At 35.7% G+C, this 12,674-nt stretch overlaps 1 protein-coding gene across 4 annotated transcripts in view; it reads left to right on the forward strand.

The window, feature by feature from the left end:
- SIPA1L2 (signal induced proliferation associated 1 like 2) overlaps nucleotides 1-12,674 on the forward strand; it is a 151,733-nt gene that overhangs the window by 124,570 nt on the left and 14,489 nt on the right. For all 4 annotated transcript variants that reach the window (XM_063329034.1, XM_063329035.1, XM_063329036.1 and 1 more), the window contains exons 16-18: nucleotides 2,784-3,008; nucleotides 5,472-5,625; nucleotides 8,581-8,800. In XM_063329034.1, coding sequence (XP_063185104.1) covers nucleotides 2,784-3,008; nucleotides 5,472-5,625; nucleotides 8,581-8,800 — 599 coding nt within the window. The remainder of the gene's footprint in view (nucleotides 1-2,783; nucleotides 3,009-5,471; nucleotides 5,626-8,580; nucleotides 8,801-12,674) is intronic.

Consider the following 12,674-nt stretch of genomic DNA (forward strand, 5'->3'; position numbering starts at 1 on the left):
CACAAGTTACAGAAGGTAGTACAGACTATCGAATAGACTAGTGTGAAAACTAGGTAAATGTGTTCACGTTAAGCTTTCGCTACCCCTGTGATAATGCAGAAGCTCCAGATTTACTCTACTTTGTGTGTGTTGAGATTTAATTTTATGTATTGAAACTTCTGCAGTGCTAGAAATAAGCTTTGTGTTTCTAGGACTTCATCATAATGAGCTGAAATAGATTTCTAATGGCTAGAATATGTATTATCAGCACTTGTGTGGCAGCTGTCATATTTGAAGTGCCAGACAACCATTAAGTAATCTGCTGCTCACTTCTATGGAATAAATATTTTATAGATTAATTAAAAATAAAAAAGCGTATAGATTTTAAGTGAGTTCACCTAGTAGTAGTTATTGTTGAGATGATGACTTACATTAGGATTGCCCAATTCCACTTTGGCAATAACAATCTTTTCAAATGATCACCTTCTAATTTGTGTGCCAAATCCTTTTGCTATAGGAAAATGTCACACTTATGTTATGTGACCCAACTGTTTTATTTAAATTTTACTTACGCATCCTTCAAATTATGTTGGAGTGATAAATAATTTTGCAGTTGTGTTTGAAAGCTGGCATCACCTATACAGCACCCACAGGCATAATTATTAAAAAAAAATCTCATTTTATAGCCGTGATGCTGCAACACTGATGTGTTAAAATAGACATAAGAAAGTTGAGTTAACATAGAAGCGTGTGATATCTACTACTCGATCCTATATATATTTTCAACCTGGTCAGACACTGAGTTTGTATTTGTAAGCTATAACGATGAAGTTGTAAAACTATTGAGACATTCATTCACAATTATTTTATGAATGTTAAATAGTAGACTTCTGCAGTAGTGAAACAGTGTAAAGCTTCAAGAAACAAGCCCACAGATGGGTGGAATATCAGTGATCTATAAATGCAACATTTCTTTATTAAAATTGTATTCTGTTTACCTGAATAGATAAACCACAATGCATAGGAAAGATGTTCATTGGTTGAAAGATACTGGCCTGAGTCTCTAACATCATCAGATAAAGAACCTCCTGAAAAAATTAATACTATAGTGTCTGAGTAAGATTTATGGAATTAAACCTGCTGTGGGAAACAGCATCTCAAACTAAAAGACTGACTTGAGCTATGCACAGTATTATGTCTCACAGCTCTGTTTATTAATAGTTTTATCTCTCCTATTTTATATTAATTATGCACATGAATTATCAAATACCTTCATGTTACTGTAGCTGAAAGAGCTTGCCTTTAGTTTTGCTTTGTTTCTTACATAGAATATCTTTTGGATCCTAAAACTATATGCTGCTTGTTCCAACCATTGCATCGAAGTCATGATCTAAAACCAGGCTTTTATAGGCATTTATTTCTTCACTTCAAAAATATTCCCTTATTTAAAACTTACAGAATGAGGTTTAATGCTCAGTTTCTCTTAAATTTAGTTACAAATAGAAGTCTAAAATCCTCTGGATAATGTCCTTACTGTCGATCTGAAATGTATTCTACATTGTGCTTCAATGTTTGCTTCATCTTTGGATTTCAATTTTTCATAACGGAACTATTTTCTTCACCACATCCTTACATAATTTCCTTGCATATTTGCAAGGATAGCAAGCAAAAAAAGCTTTGAACATCACCCAAATTATTTTCTTCCCTCAAAACTTCATAATCTTGTTTATACTTTTCGAGGGGGAAGATGGAGAAGGAAAAAATAAATTGGTTTTAAGATTAAAGGCATATACTAACTGTGATCAAAATTATTAATCCATTGCATAACGATTCGGCTTTCTTCCACAGTAGACGTTTTAATTTGATCTAATGACATCTATACATGTGCATTGCTTGTGCATTGCTTGTATTTGACTCTGCATGGACAGCAAAGTAGCCATGTCTGTTAGGCTTTCAGCAATACCTTCTGGTCCTCGCTGAATTAAACCAGTGCTTTTAGGATTAGATTAAAAGATAGCACTGTGTTTGCTATTCATAAACCAATAACGAACAAAAGTTAGGAGCTGCTGCTTCAGGTTCCAGCCTCTGATTTCAGGCCAGGTATTTGGTTTCTGAATGCTTTGCTTACTTCACCTTCAAGATTAAAAGAAGAAATTTATTCTTCAAGGAAGTGTTTGCTTTAGTTCATTTAAAATCATTTTGAGAGTCTTCAGTAAAAGGTTACATTAGTGCCTACTGGTGCTATTATTCATAATAAAAGAGGCTATTAAAACTATCTAGACAACTGTTTTTGTTGAACTGAAATTTACTTCTGTTAATATTAAATTCTCAACATTACTGAATGAAGGGCACAGTTTAAACTGGCGTGAACTGGCAAAATTAACATGAAATGGAAAAGCACATGAGTTTTATAATTAGAGAGATATTTGGGGTAATTCCATATGTAGTTCTTGCTGTAAATGGAGTTAGACAATTAACAATGTGTGTGTACATGTTTACTTAAAATTGCACACACAAATTCTATACGTATATCTTGAACTTAGTCTTTTAATTTTAATTCATATCAGTTTACAATGGCATTTCATCAAGTTGAATAACATATGTTACTTGTTTTAGGAACTCATCACAATTCTGTTCTCTGGGAGCTTTAACGTATACACTGCTGGTATGCAGAAAATTACTGCAGCAATATTGCTACATTGATTTTAACCTTGAGAATTATAGCTGCATACCAGGCAAAGCATTTCTGATTTGTTGTTCTATAGCAGTTTTCATTTTTGTGTGTGGTTTTTTTACTTTTTCAGTGGGTCACATCATTCAGGAAGCCCATCAACACATTGCTCTAAAAAGAGCGGCTCCCTAGATACCTCCAAAGTCTATATAGTGTCGCAGAATAGCAGTCAACAGATTTCTGGATCAGTTTCAAAACCGTACCACAGACAAGGAGCAGTGAGTAAATATGTCATTGGATGGAAAAAATCGGAAGGAAGTCCTACACCCGAAGAATCTGAAGTTTCTGAATGCCATGAGTAAGAACTCTGTTTAACTTTGTTGGGGAAAGAAGGGTAAATTTTAAAATAGGATAAAAAGAATGAAAAATTACAAATTCCGTTTTGCTTTTAAATGTTTGGGTTTTTTTCTGTACCTTTATGTATCAAAAGTACATCCAAAAAAAAGACAATAACTGCACAGGATACTGTTTTCTCCTGTGTTCTGTCCAGCTGCATCTTTTCCCCTTGTGTCAAATAAAGCAAACTGACAGAAATTTCTCAAACTGTGTGTAGGCAAAAGCACATGACTGTGTCGGACATTCTGAATTTCCATTTTGAATCTCTAGGAAACAGTTGGGAAGGTACAATTTAATTAAGGTCTTAAAGACCGTTTCTACAAATCTTCAGGAACTTTAGTTAGTTGAAAAAAAGCTTACTTCCTGAAGTTTTTTATTACCTTGTTGCCTATTACTTCAGCTAATACATTACAGATGAGAGAGATAACCATAAAGGTATTGGTGATCTATGGTGGGTAATTTAAACACAAAGTAGTGCCAGTTTTGGGTATTGTAGTGGTTCTTTGGTATCTTTTTCTGACTTTGTTTTTAATGAACAGATATGACCTGGTGGTTAGGACCCCACAAGAAAAAGATTTAAGTGTGGATATATCTGACCCTCTCTTCATGAGACTCTACAAGATGTTCAGCCTTCAATAAAACTCCATATTTTTCTAGCAAGTGATGTTTAGACAAAAATATTCAGAGCAGTTCTAACAAACAGCTAGCTATATGTACAGCTTAACACGGGAATAGCTCACGGGAAATGTGTTCTTAGGTGGAGGAAAAAGGCTTACACTCCAAGGAAAAGATGCAGTATCTCATACGCACAGATAGAGATTATACTTTCTCAGTGCTGCGACAGTAATAAGTAACGTTTGAATCTTCTGTTTAAAACGAACCTTTAAATTCCTGTTATCTTCAATATCATCTTTTCAAATAACCTCCTTGCTTTCTTTTTGCGCATAAGCTATTCATTTCTGTCTCTCAATAAATCACAGTCAGCCCTATCCATCTCAATAAATTGACAAGGTGACATCCAGTACCTGATTTTTCAAATGTTTAGTATGGGATTACTCTTTGTTTAATGGGAATGGGTTATTTGCATCTAATATCTCATATTGCATATATGTGCATACTTATGGCAAGTTTCATATTTAAAATATAAGCTAGAATACACAGGCTATGTAATATGAGTCTTGAAGTTAAGCTCTTAAATTCCTAATTTTCAAAAGTAGAAGATGTTACTGTCTTCCTGTCCTGCATTTTGAAGCTGATGAACTCCTGAAACAATTTCTCTTTATTTTGAATGGAACCCTTAAAACAAAATTGTGTAATGAATCATGGTATTTAGACTGAAACCACAGCAATTTAGAAAGGTATATTCAAGAGCTAGTTCTATTTAAGAAATACTAGCTGAACATGGCAGCACTTCATGTATCAGAAAATATTTTCAGATTTTTCCATGGCATACAGCACTGCTTCACCTCCTTTCTAGGAAAGCTTTCTATACATGACAGAGAGGAAATATCTCTCTGAGGATGATTATGTTGAAATAAAATAACATCTCTAATTAGCAATGATGATGAAAATGAGGTCAATTGCTGAATGTTGTGCTACTATAGGATATAATTCACTGAGAATTACACTTTACCGTAGCAAAGCTTGTTTGCTGTCTGCTGAAGACAGAGTCACTGATTATGCTGCACTTAGCAGTAAGTAATGGCTTCAAATGTATGTTCTGTATGATTGGGAATCTCTGGTTCCTTCAATTGCATTTCCAGAGTAAACCTGTTAAAATCATTTCTCTCCTTTCTCACTGGAAGGAAGCTGAAAGATAATAATTCACTTTGGCAGTCTTTTGTTGACTCTAAATACATTTTTATATGCTGATAATTAAGGGAGACAGCTGTTTTGTTTATCTAAAGAGCTTTATGAAATTGGTGATAATAAAACACGCTTGGCATATGGCACAAATCGATTACCAATACACTTCAAACATTGCCATTGGTGAACATAGTAATTTTGTCAGATTGTGAAGCTTGATACAATATCACACTATAAAATATCAATTTTCTTATTTGCTAAGGAATAAGAGTTAAAATATTTTGTGATGAACTATTGGAAATGTATAAGTACAGCTTTAACAATAGAAAAGTGTGGGGTGTAAAAAAGAGAGGCAAGCTAGGAGAAATAAGCATTATGCTTTTTTAAATTGTTCTTTAGAATTCCTAAAATTGATTTTTCAGTAGTTTAAGAATTTCATTTTGGACCCACAAAAAGTTTCATAAATACAAAATAATTAAAAAAAAATGCTCTAAATAAGAGCGTGCTGTGTGGGGAGATAATTCTAACAATTTTTACTTTGTGACAGAAAATGCATGCAGTCTTTCAAATCAAAGAGCACTATTGCTTCTCTTGCTAAAAACACCAATTGTCTCAACAGAGTGTATGATGATATTGATGCTGTGTCGGCATCGAGTCCACTCCAAACTTCTGTGAGGAATGCCATTGTTGAAAGCCAGCAAGTCTTGTCCAAAGAAGATTTTCTGAAGTTGATGCTGCCAGACAGCCTTCCAATGGAGGAGGGGAGAAGAAAGGTTAGCTACTTTCTTTGGCTCTGTGTATCTCAGACACAGGTATCTTAGAAATGAATTTCTGGTATTCCCAAAATTGCTGTAGAGAAGGCAATATCATTTTGTACGAGCCAAGGATATTCCATGAGGATGCTAAAAATACTGACCATAAGTCCCAAATATGAAAGCAATATCCAGTTTGATGATTATGTATGAAATACAGTATTCTTTTAAGTATGTCTTTGCTTAGCTTGAGCAGAGACAGGTGCAGGTTGAGCAACTTAATTATCATTTCAAAGATTAAAAGTAACATTTTCAAGGTTGGATGTCTAAATTTATACACCTTATATGATATTAAGGCACATGGATAAAAGTAGCCTGCTTTCCCCTGCCCTGTGATACTCGGTACCAACAATTCCGTTTGAAGTCTGAGTCACAATTTCATGTAGGTATCAGTGGCAACTGCTCAAAAGGCATAATTGTCAGTGCTAGTGGAGAGCATGCATCCCATCTTTATAGTATGAAGACAATGGTAATACTTAAAAGTTCACAAAAAGTGGATAGAGAACGTAAAATCTGTTACACCTCAAAGCATACATGATTCTGAATTCTGTGCTTAATGTGGAGTAAAACACAAAGCAATTAAATTTCTTGAGATAATCGTCATACTTTGATATTAATTCAATATGCTCTCTTAACCCACCGTGTTTATACAGTGTGCTAATTAGCATAATCATCATGTCTGAACAAGAGTAACACATGGGAAACCTCTAAGTGCAGAGTTGAATTTAAAATTCAGATCATATATATTTTTTAACGTGCAGCATGTTAAGTATGCATTATGTGTTTGAATTCTCATGAATAATGTCCTAGAGGTTTTTATGATTTATGATTGATACAGTAATTGGTTTTCTGTGATGATTTCAAGAGCTGCCGATGTTTCTGGCTACCTAAATAAGAAACAACAAGGAGTGAGGAGATGTGGCCATCTTGAGATAAATTACTGCTGTCCTTCCCCTCCCAAGACACCCAAACAAAAGCTCACTAGTGAGAGACTTTAGGTGCAGACCTGCAGGGGATCCCCAGATGTAGGACTCGGCAGTGTCCCATCTTTGATTATGCCTTCATAGAGGGTAGTAGTCTTGCTGTAGGTGAGTTAGTTGTCTTTGACAGAGAAGCTAGCAAACTCAAATCACATATTTGGTTTGGTTTTACCTGCTTCATAAATCAGGGAATAATGAGCCCTCTAGGTAACATTTAATTTTTGTCACACCCTGAAAGGAATTAACATTCCCTTAACATTCATCAGGTTTGGATAGCTGGTGAACAACCTTTGTAGACAGAAGATGCAGCATAAGGTTGAGGAGACTTGAGTAACATCAAAGAATTGCAGCAGGATGCTTGCTGGGAATCTTGAGTGCAGGAAAGGGAGGGTGTCAGGAGGATGGGGCCAGGCTCTTTCTAGTGGTGTCCAGTGACAGGACAAGGGGTAACAGGCACAAACTTGAACACAGGAAGTTCCACCTCAACATGAAGAGGAACTTCTTCACTTTGAGGGTGGCAGAGCACTGGAACAGGCTGCCCAGAGAGGTGGTGGAGTCTCCAACTCTGGAGACATTCAAAACCCGCCTGGACGCATTCCTGTGCCACCTGCTGTAGGTGACCCTGCTCTGGCAGGGGGTTGGACTAGATGATCTCCAGAGGTCCCTTCCAACCCCTGCCATTCTGTGATTCTGTGAAAGAGGATCAGAGACCCTTCAATTTAGGCTTTTAACCCTTTGCCTAATGGGGTCCCTAATTAGGCTCAGGGTCTTTTGATATTCTTTAACCACTTCTTATAGAAGGATACCATATATCCATTCATTTAAGGATGCTGCGTACGTTCTTTATCCATTCATTTAGGGATTCTGCTTATGTCTATTGTGATCATTTTACATATATGTTAAAATAGAGTTGTGGATGATGTATATTCCCATGGCCCATATCTGTTTCAGGCAAATCTCTAGATTTAGAGATTTAGTATTTTTATGTTTTCCTAGATTAGAATATGAATATCTCCCTCAACTTTCTCTGGGATACAGTTAAGCATTCTAACAATTGAGCATTGTCATCAAGATAGATGCTTTCGTGAACTAGCACTATGAAGTGTATTTTGTAAAGACTGTGTCTTGTGGCATGATTGACTGTTTTGGTGTATTCCTTTTAACTCATAATTAATTACAAAGAAAACAGGACAGGGCATTAAATTGTTATATGCAGGACAAATCAGTTAAAATAATTAAGGCAATAACTGACATTTATACATGTGAACAATAACTGGATTTGCAGTGCAAAAGAAAGACTTAGGAAGTGCAATGGCCCAGTTTTACAATACAGTAACAGCTTGTTTTACTGTAGATATTTGGATTGTGGTTTAATTAACTTTATGAAATGCATAAACAGTTTTCACTGAACTCTGTTACCCTCTTTTCTAAGCCTATTTTGTGATATCTGGAGAGATGCAAAGTCTTAAGTCCCTTTTATTGTCCAATGAATTATATTGCACCATATATCAGTTCAGAATGTTTAACATAAAAGTGTAGTCATTTCAAATTAAAATCAAACAGTTCTATGTATAGTCTTGAATAAATGTTGCCAGATTTGGTAACCTTTTATACATTTCTAAAAAACATTGCTGTCATAAGGCTATGGAGGTTTCATTTAACATTTCAGAATTAATAAAACTATGCAGTATCTGATAAATTCTTGGTGATGTGTTCCAAAATATCAAGAGGAAGTATGAAAACCCAATTCAGTAACTCTTTTGAGGCCCCAGTAGATCTGATCTGGTGGAACAGATCTCTGATCTTTTGTATTAGCTCAAGAATTCCAGAGTGCCTTCCCAGAAGAGTACTCCCAAGAACTGATGGTGGGATATGATTGTGTGAATTATTTTAACCAGGAATAAGTGTTCTTATATCTTCATTTTTTGATGTTTAGTTTTCATTTTATGGAAACCTTTCTCCACGGAGGACACTTTACCGTACCCTATCTGATGAGAGTATATGTAGCAATCGAAGAGGATCTTCATATGCTAGCTCTCGAAGTTCAATGCTAGACCAGGCCTTGCCAAATGATATCTTATTCAGCACTACTCCACCGTACCACAGCACATTGCCTCCCAGAATGAGCCTGACTCCTGGAATGGGAAATCTCAGAAGTAAGTGATCGTTGCTGTTATTTTTGAGTTTGGAATATTTGTAATAAACTCAAGCAAATCACCAAATATTAAGTTAGATTTTACTTTTAAGGTGCAATTATGAAATGTCAAATCAGTGTTCTAGATATCCTAGTAAAAGCATATTTGGTTAGCAGTATATGCTTATGCTTGCCTTAGTGATTAATTCAGATTTATCATATTTGGAGATAGCATTCACTTCCCAAAAAATTTTCATGGGACCAGTGATAGGCAACAAACATTTGTCTGAACGTATTTCTTGTTACCATTTTATTTTCCAATGGTGACCTAATTAAGCCAATATTTTTGAATGTTTGTATTTTATTATTTTTTGTGTGCATTCAAATTACCGAAATATTCACAAATATATTCAAAATAATAGCTACATGGGACGGCTTCTATTTAGATTATCCTTTTGGTAACATCTTAAAAGGAAACGTGCAATAGTTATTGTTGTCATCTCTGATTTCAAAACTGAATTTGCTGATAGTTTTTTTAACATGTTAGTAAAACTATTGCAAATAACACTTCACTTTTAATGGCAGAAAATATTTTATTAAGGTGTCTCTTTACTTGTGAGGTCTTCCTAAGCAAGATCTTTATTATATGCTTATCTTGTAATAATTCCTATATGGAGTGATGAACTATAAAGTCTGTAGTAATTTTGTGGAAGAAATGGAAGGAAAATCATGAGAATTACCAAAAAAAGGAAATTGGGAAAAATATATATGCTTACGTTTCATAGCCCAACGCAGCCAGATACATATATTTAGGCTACATATCTGTATTTATACATTTACTGAGTGAATTGTTTTTTAATAAATGCTAAATCACTTCTCAATTATTTTAGGCTGAGCTATAGGGGACACCCAATCTAGAAAGAAAAAAACAATCTAGGAAAAAAAAAGGCACTTTTAGTTATCTACTTTAATATTGCATCACAGCTGAGCACAATTTAAAAAAAATAGTAGATCAATTGTGGACTCTCTGGTCCATAGTTAAGAAGCTGTGGGAGAATGTCTTCAAAGCATTAAGGACTTTTGTAAGCGCATGTCCAAAGAGAATGCAGACAGATGACTTAAAAGAAATAATAATAAAAAGGGCTCTGTCATTCCTCGTGTCCTTCAGGACCTAGCAGTCACTAGCTAACTTTCAAAAGTAAGCCTTAGATACAAAACGCTTCTCTAGTTATAGAGGCCTCAGTTATGAGACTGAGTTTTAGTCACTAAGCACTGGTTAATTTTAAACTGGTATCGCAAACAGTTGTTAAATTCCTGCTTCAGATGGGAATGCATGCTCGGTGTACCTTTTACCATCATAAAAATATTCTTCTATCAGAGTGGAACTCTACTGTACATTTAATATGAAAAGATCTTTTGCTTTTACTGACAGAGAACAAAGACCCACTTTGTTTCATTTGAGGCTAATTCAGTAGATTTTGTTGTCTGTGAAGGAGCTATGTATATAATCAGGCATCCTGACTGTATTTCTTTCTTTTACTATGTTAGGCCTGTGTTTTTAGAGCCATTTCTTGTAAAGGCAAACGTCCAATGGGATCAAACCTTTAGAGTGCTTTTATTCTGGAGATCAACACAAGGCAATTAATGGTGTATGCTCAAGCTGTACACCGCTCTTCCAGCAGTGAAATGTTAGTGTTTTGCGTATTAGTTCTTAAATGCCTTATTTTCCATTCTTGCTGCTTCTTAGATACAGAAAGTTATTTATACGCATAGCTGGCAAAAAACATGAAACTAGCATACTGTCAGTCAATGCAAAGCTGATTGTTGATATCCAAGGTAGTTCATGCTATTTTTATATACAACCTCTATTTTCTGCTTCTGGTTTTGTATTATAAAAGTGCCTTTTAATACCAGCAATATAGGATCATTTATGATGGCTGGTTCAAGGAAGATTTAATTGGTTATATGTAATTACACTCTGAAAACAAACACATCATGACTTGCCCACTTTTGTTTTCAAAATAAGGTCAGTCAGTATCTCCATGTAAGAAACTAACTTTGGCTCTTGTTAAGAAGGTTTTGTAATCGGTGCATAACAGGTATTTACATTCTGTAGCAGTGGTGATATGAGAGGTTTCTTTTTCATTTATAATTTTAGCTTGAGGTTGTAGTTTCAGGTATCAGGATACTTAGCTGTCATAGTAATGTCTTTTGTAAAATACATATGTTTGTGATCTTAAAACATTTCAATTTTACTGATGTTTAATGTTTACAGAAATCAGTGGAAATAGCGTGGGTTTGGCTGCAGTTCAGTTTAGAAAGATACGTTCTTGCATGTTATTACCTAGCGTGTGGTATGTGAAATAGTGACAGCACCAAGTCTCACGAGATCCCTTTAGCAAGGAAAAGAGTGTGATTAAGAGGTAAGCAAGGCAGCACCAAAACCAAAGCATCATAGGCAACCTTGAAGGGTTTCAGTTTGCTGGGAAATCAGAATTATCAGACAGAACGACCACGCAAACATGGAAGCAGAAGCTTCAACTGTGTGTGATTTTGACTGTGGGAAGGAGATGAGAAAATGAAGCTATAGGACTTTTTTTATTATTTTATCAGTGGGGGAAGTGAAGTGAAAGAAGGGTTGCTTTCAGCAAAGCCTGAAATCAAGCTCTGACAGTTGAGTGCTGTTGTTTCAACACAGTACACAAATGTAGAAAGATTTATTTCATTTTATCTTATTTTTAACTTAAACCAGAAAGCAGAACTTGCGTAGCTGAGAATTCTGGAATTTTACCTTAGGGACATTAAAGATTCCCTAACTGAGACAGTGCTATTCATGTTGAGTGATTCTAGCATGCCATATGTGGTTGCAGGTACAAATCTATCCCCGTCTTGTAAATTCATTGCAGCTGGACTAGCAGGGAAAGAATGAAAACAATGAGAACCACTGATACAGAACTAGTGTGCCAACACCAGGCAGAAACCCAGGAAGACACATGGAGGCAGCACCGTGGTTCCCTCCAATTATGAAACGCAAAGGGGATGGGGAAAAATGCTCTAAGTGATACACTGGCGTGACATTCCTGTGAAAGGAGCAAGGTGCAGGATACTTGCAGTGCAGAGGGTCATAAGGAAGGGAATCTTTTGCAGTGATACGCTAAAAAATTCTGAAAGTTCTCAGATTGTACGTGCCATAGGGAAAAGGCTGCCAGAAGTGCAGCTGATCTATCTGCAACAATGTTATCAGATGAAAGTCTATCTTAAAACTGGCTTAGTACCAGTGTTAGCTTCAATCCAAAACTAACCCCGTTAATAAGAAGCAGTAGTAAAATGGAAGAGCGTCACTGGGTACTGATGTGCAACTTGAACAATTTGGAAATCATCTTTTCCGTAAGCAAATAAAGTCTGTTGATTAAATAATTCACACAACCAAAGGAGTATATATGTTTTCTGTTACAGACTCTCACACAGTGAATAATCCACTGTACCAAAACATGAGACTATTTTCAATTACTGCTTTTGCCTTCCCTTTTGTTGTTGGGAGCACGTGACCATTACTCTATCAGTAACATGAGCGTATGTCCATGGGAAAGTCTGCTGTCAGGCTGGCATCTTTGAAGGCAGACTTTGGACAACCCTAGGTAATACTGAAGAAGGGAAGGGTTCAGCAGGCAGAAGCTGTTGTTTAAGAGGACCATAGAAATATAATTGGTGATTGCAGGAAAGAAGAACAGGAAGCAGACAGTCGGATTTATGTCTACATATGACTTGTTATGTTCCTTCAGCTGCAGCATCTTTTGAGGTAATCTGCTTGTTAAATGACATGTCTAGTTTGAGCACAGTAAGTAAGGAGTATTTAGGTATTTTTTTCATGATCTGTAGTCTCTACATAAAGGTCG

The sequence above is a fragment of the Chroicocephalus ridibundus genome, chromosome 3 (assembly GCF_963924245.1).
Source record: "Chroicocephalus ridibundus chromosome 3, bChrRid1.1, whole genome shotgun sequence".
In the NCBI taxonomy this organism is placed as follows: domain Eukaryota; kingdom Metazoa; phylum Chordata; class Aves; order Charadriiformes; family Laridae; genus Chroicocephalus; species Chroicocephalus ridibundus.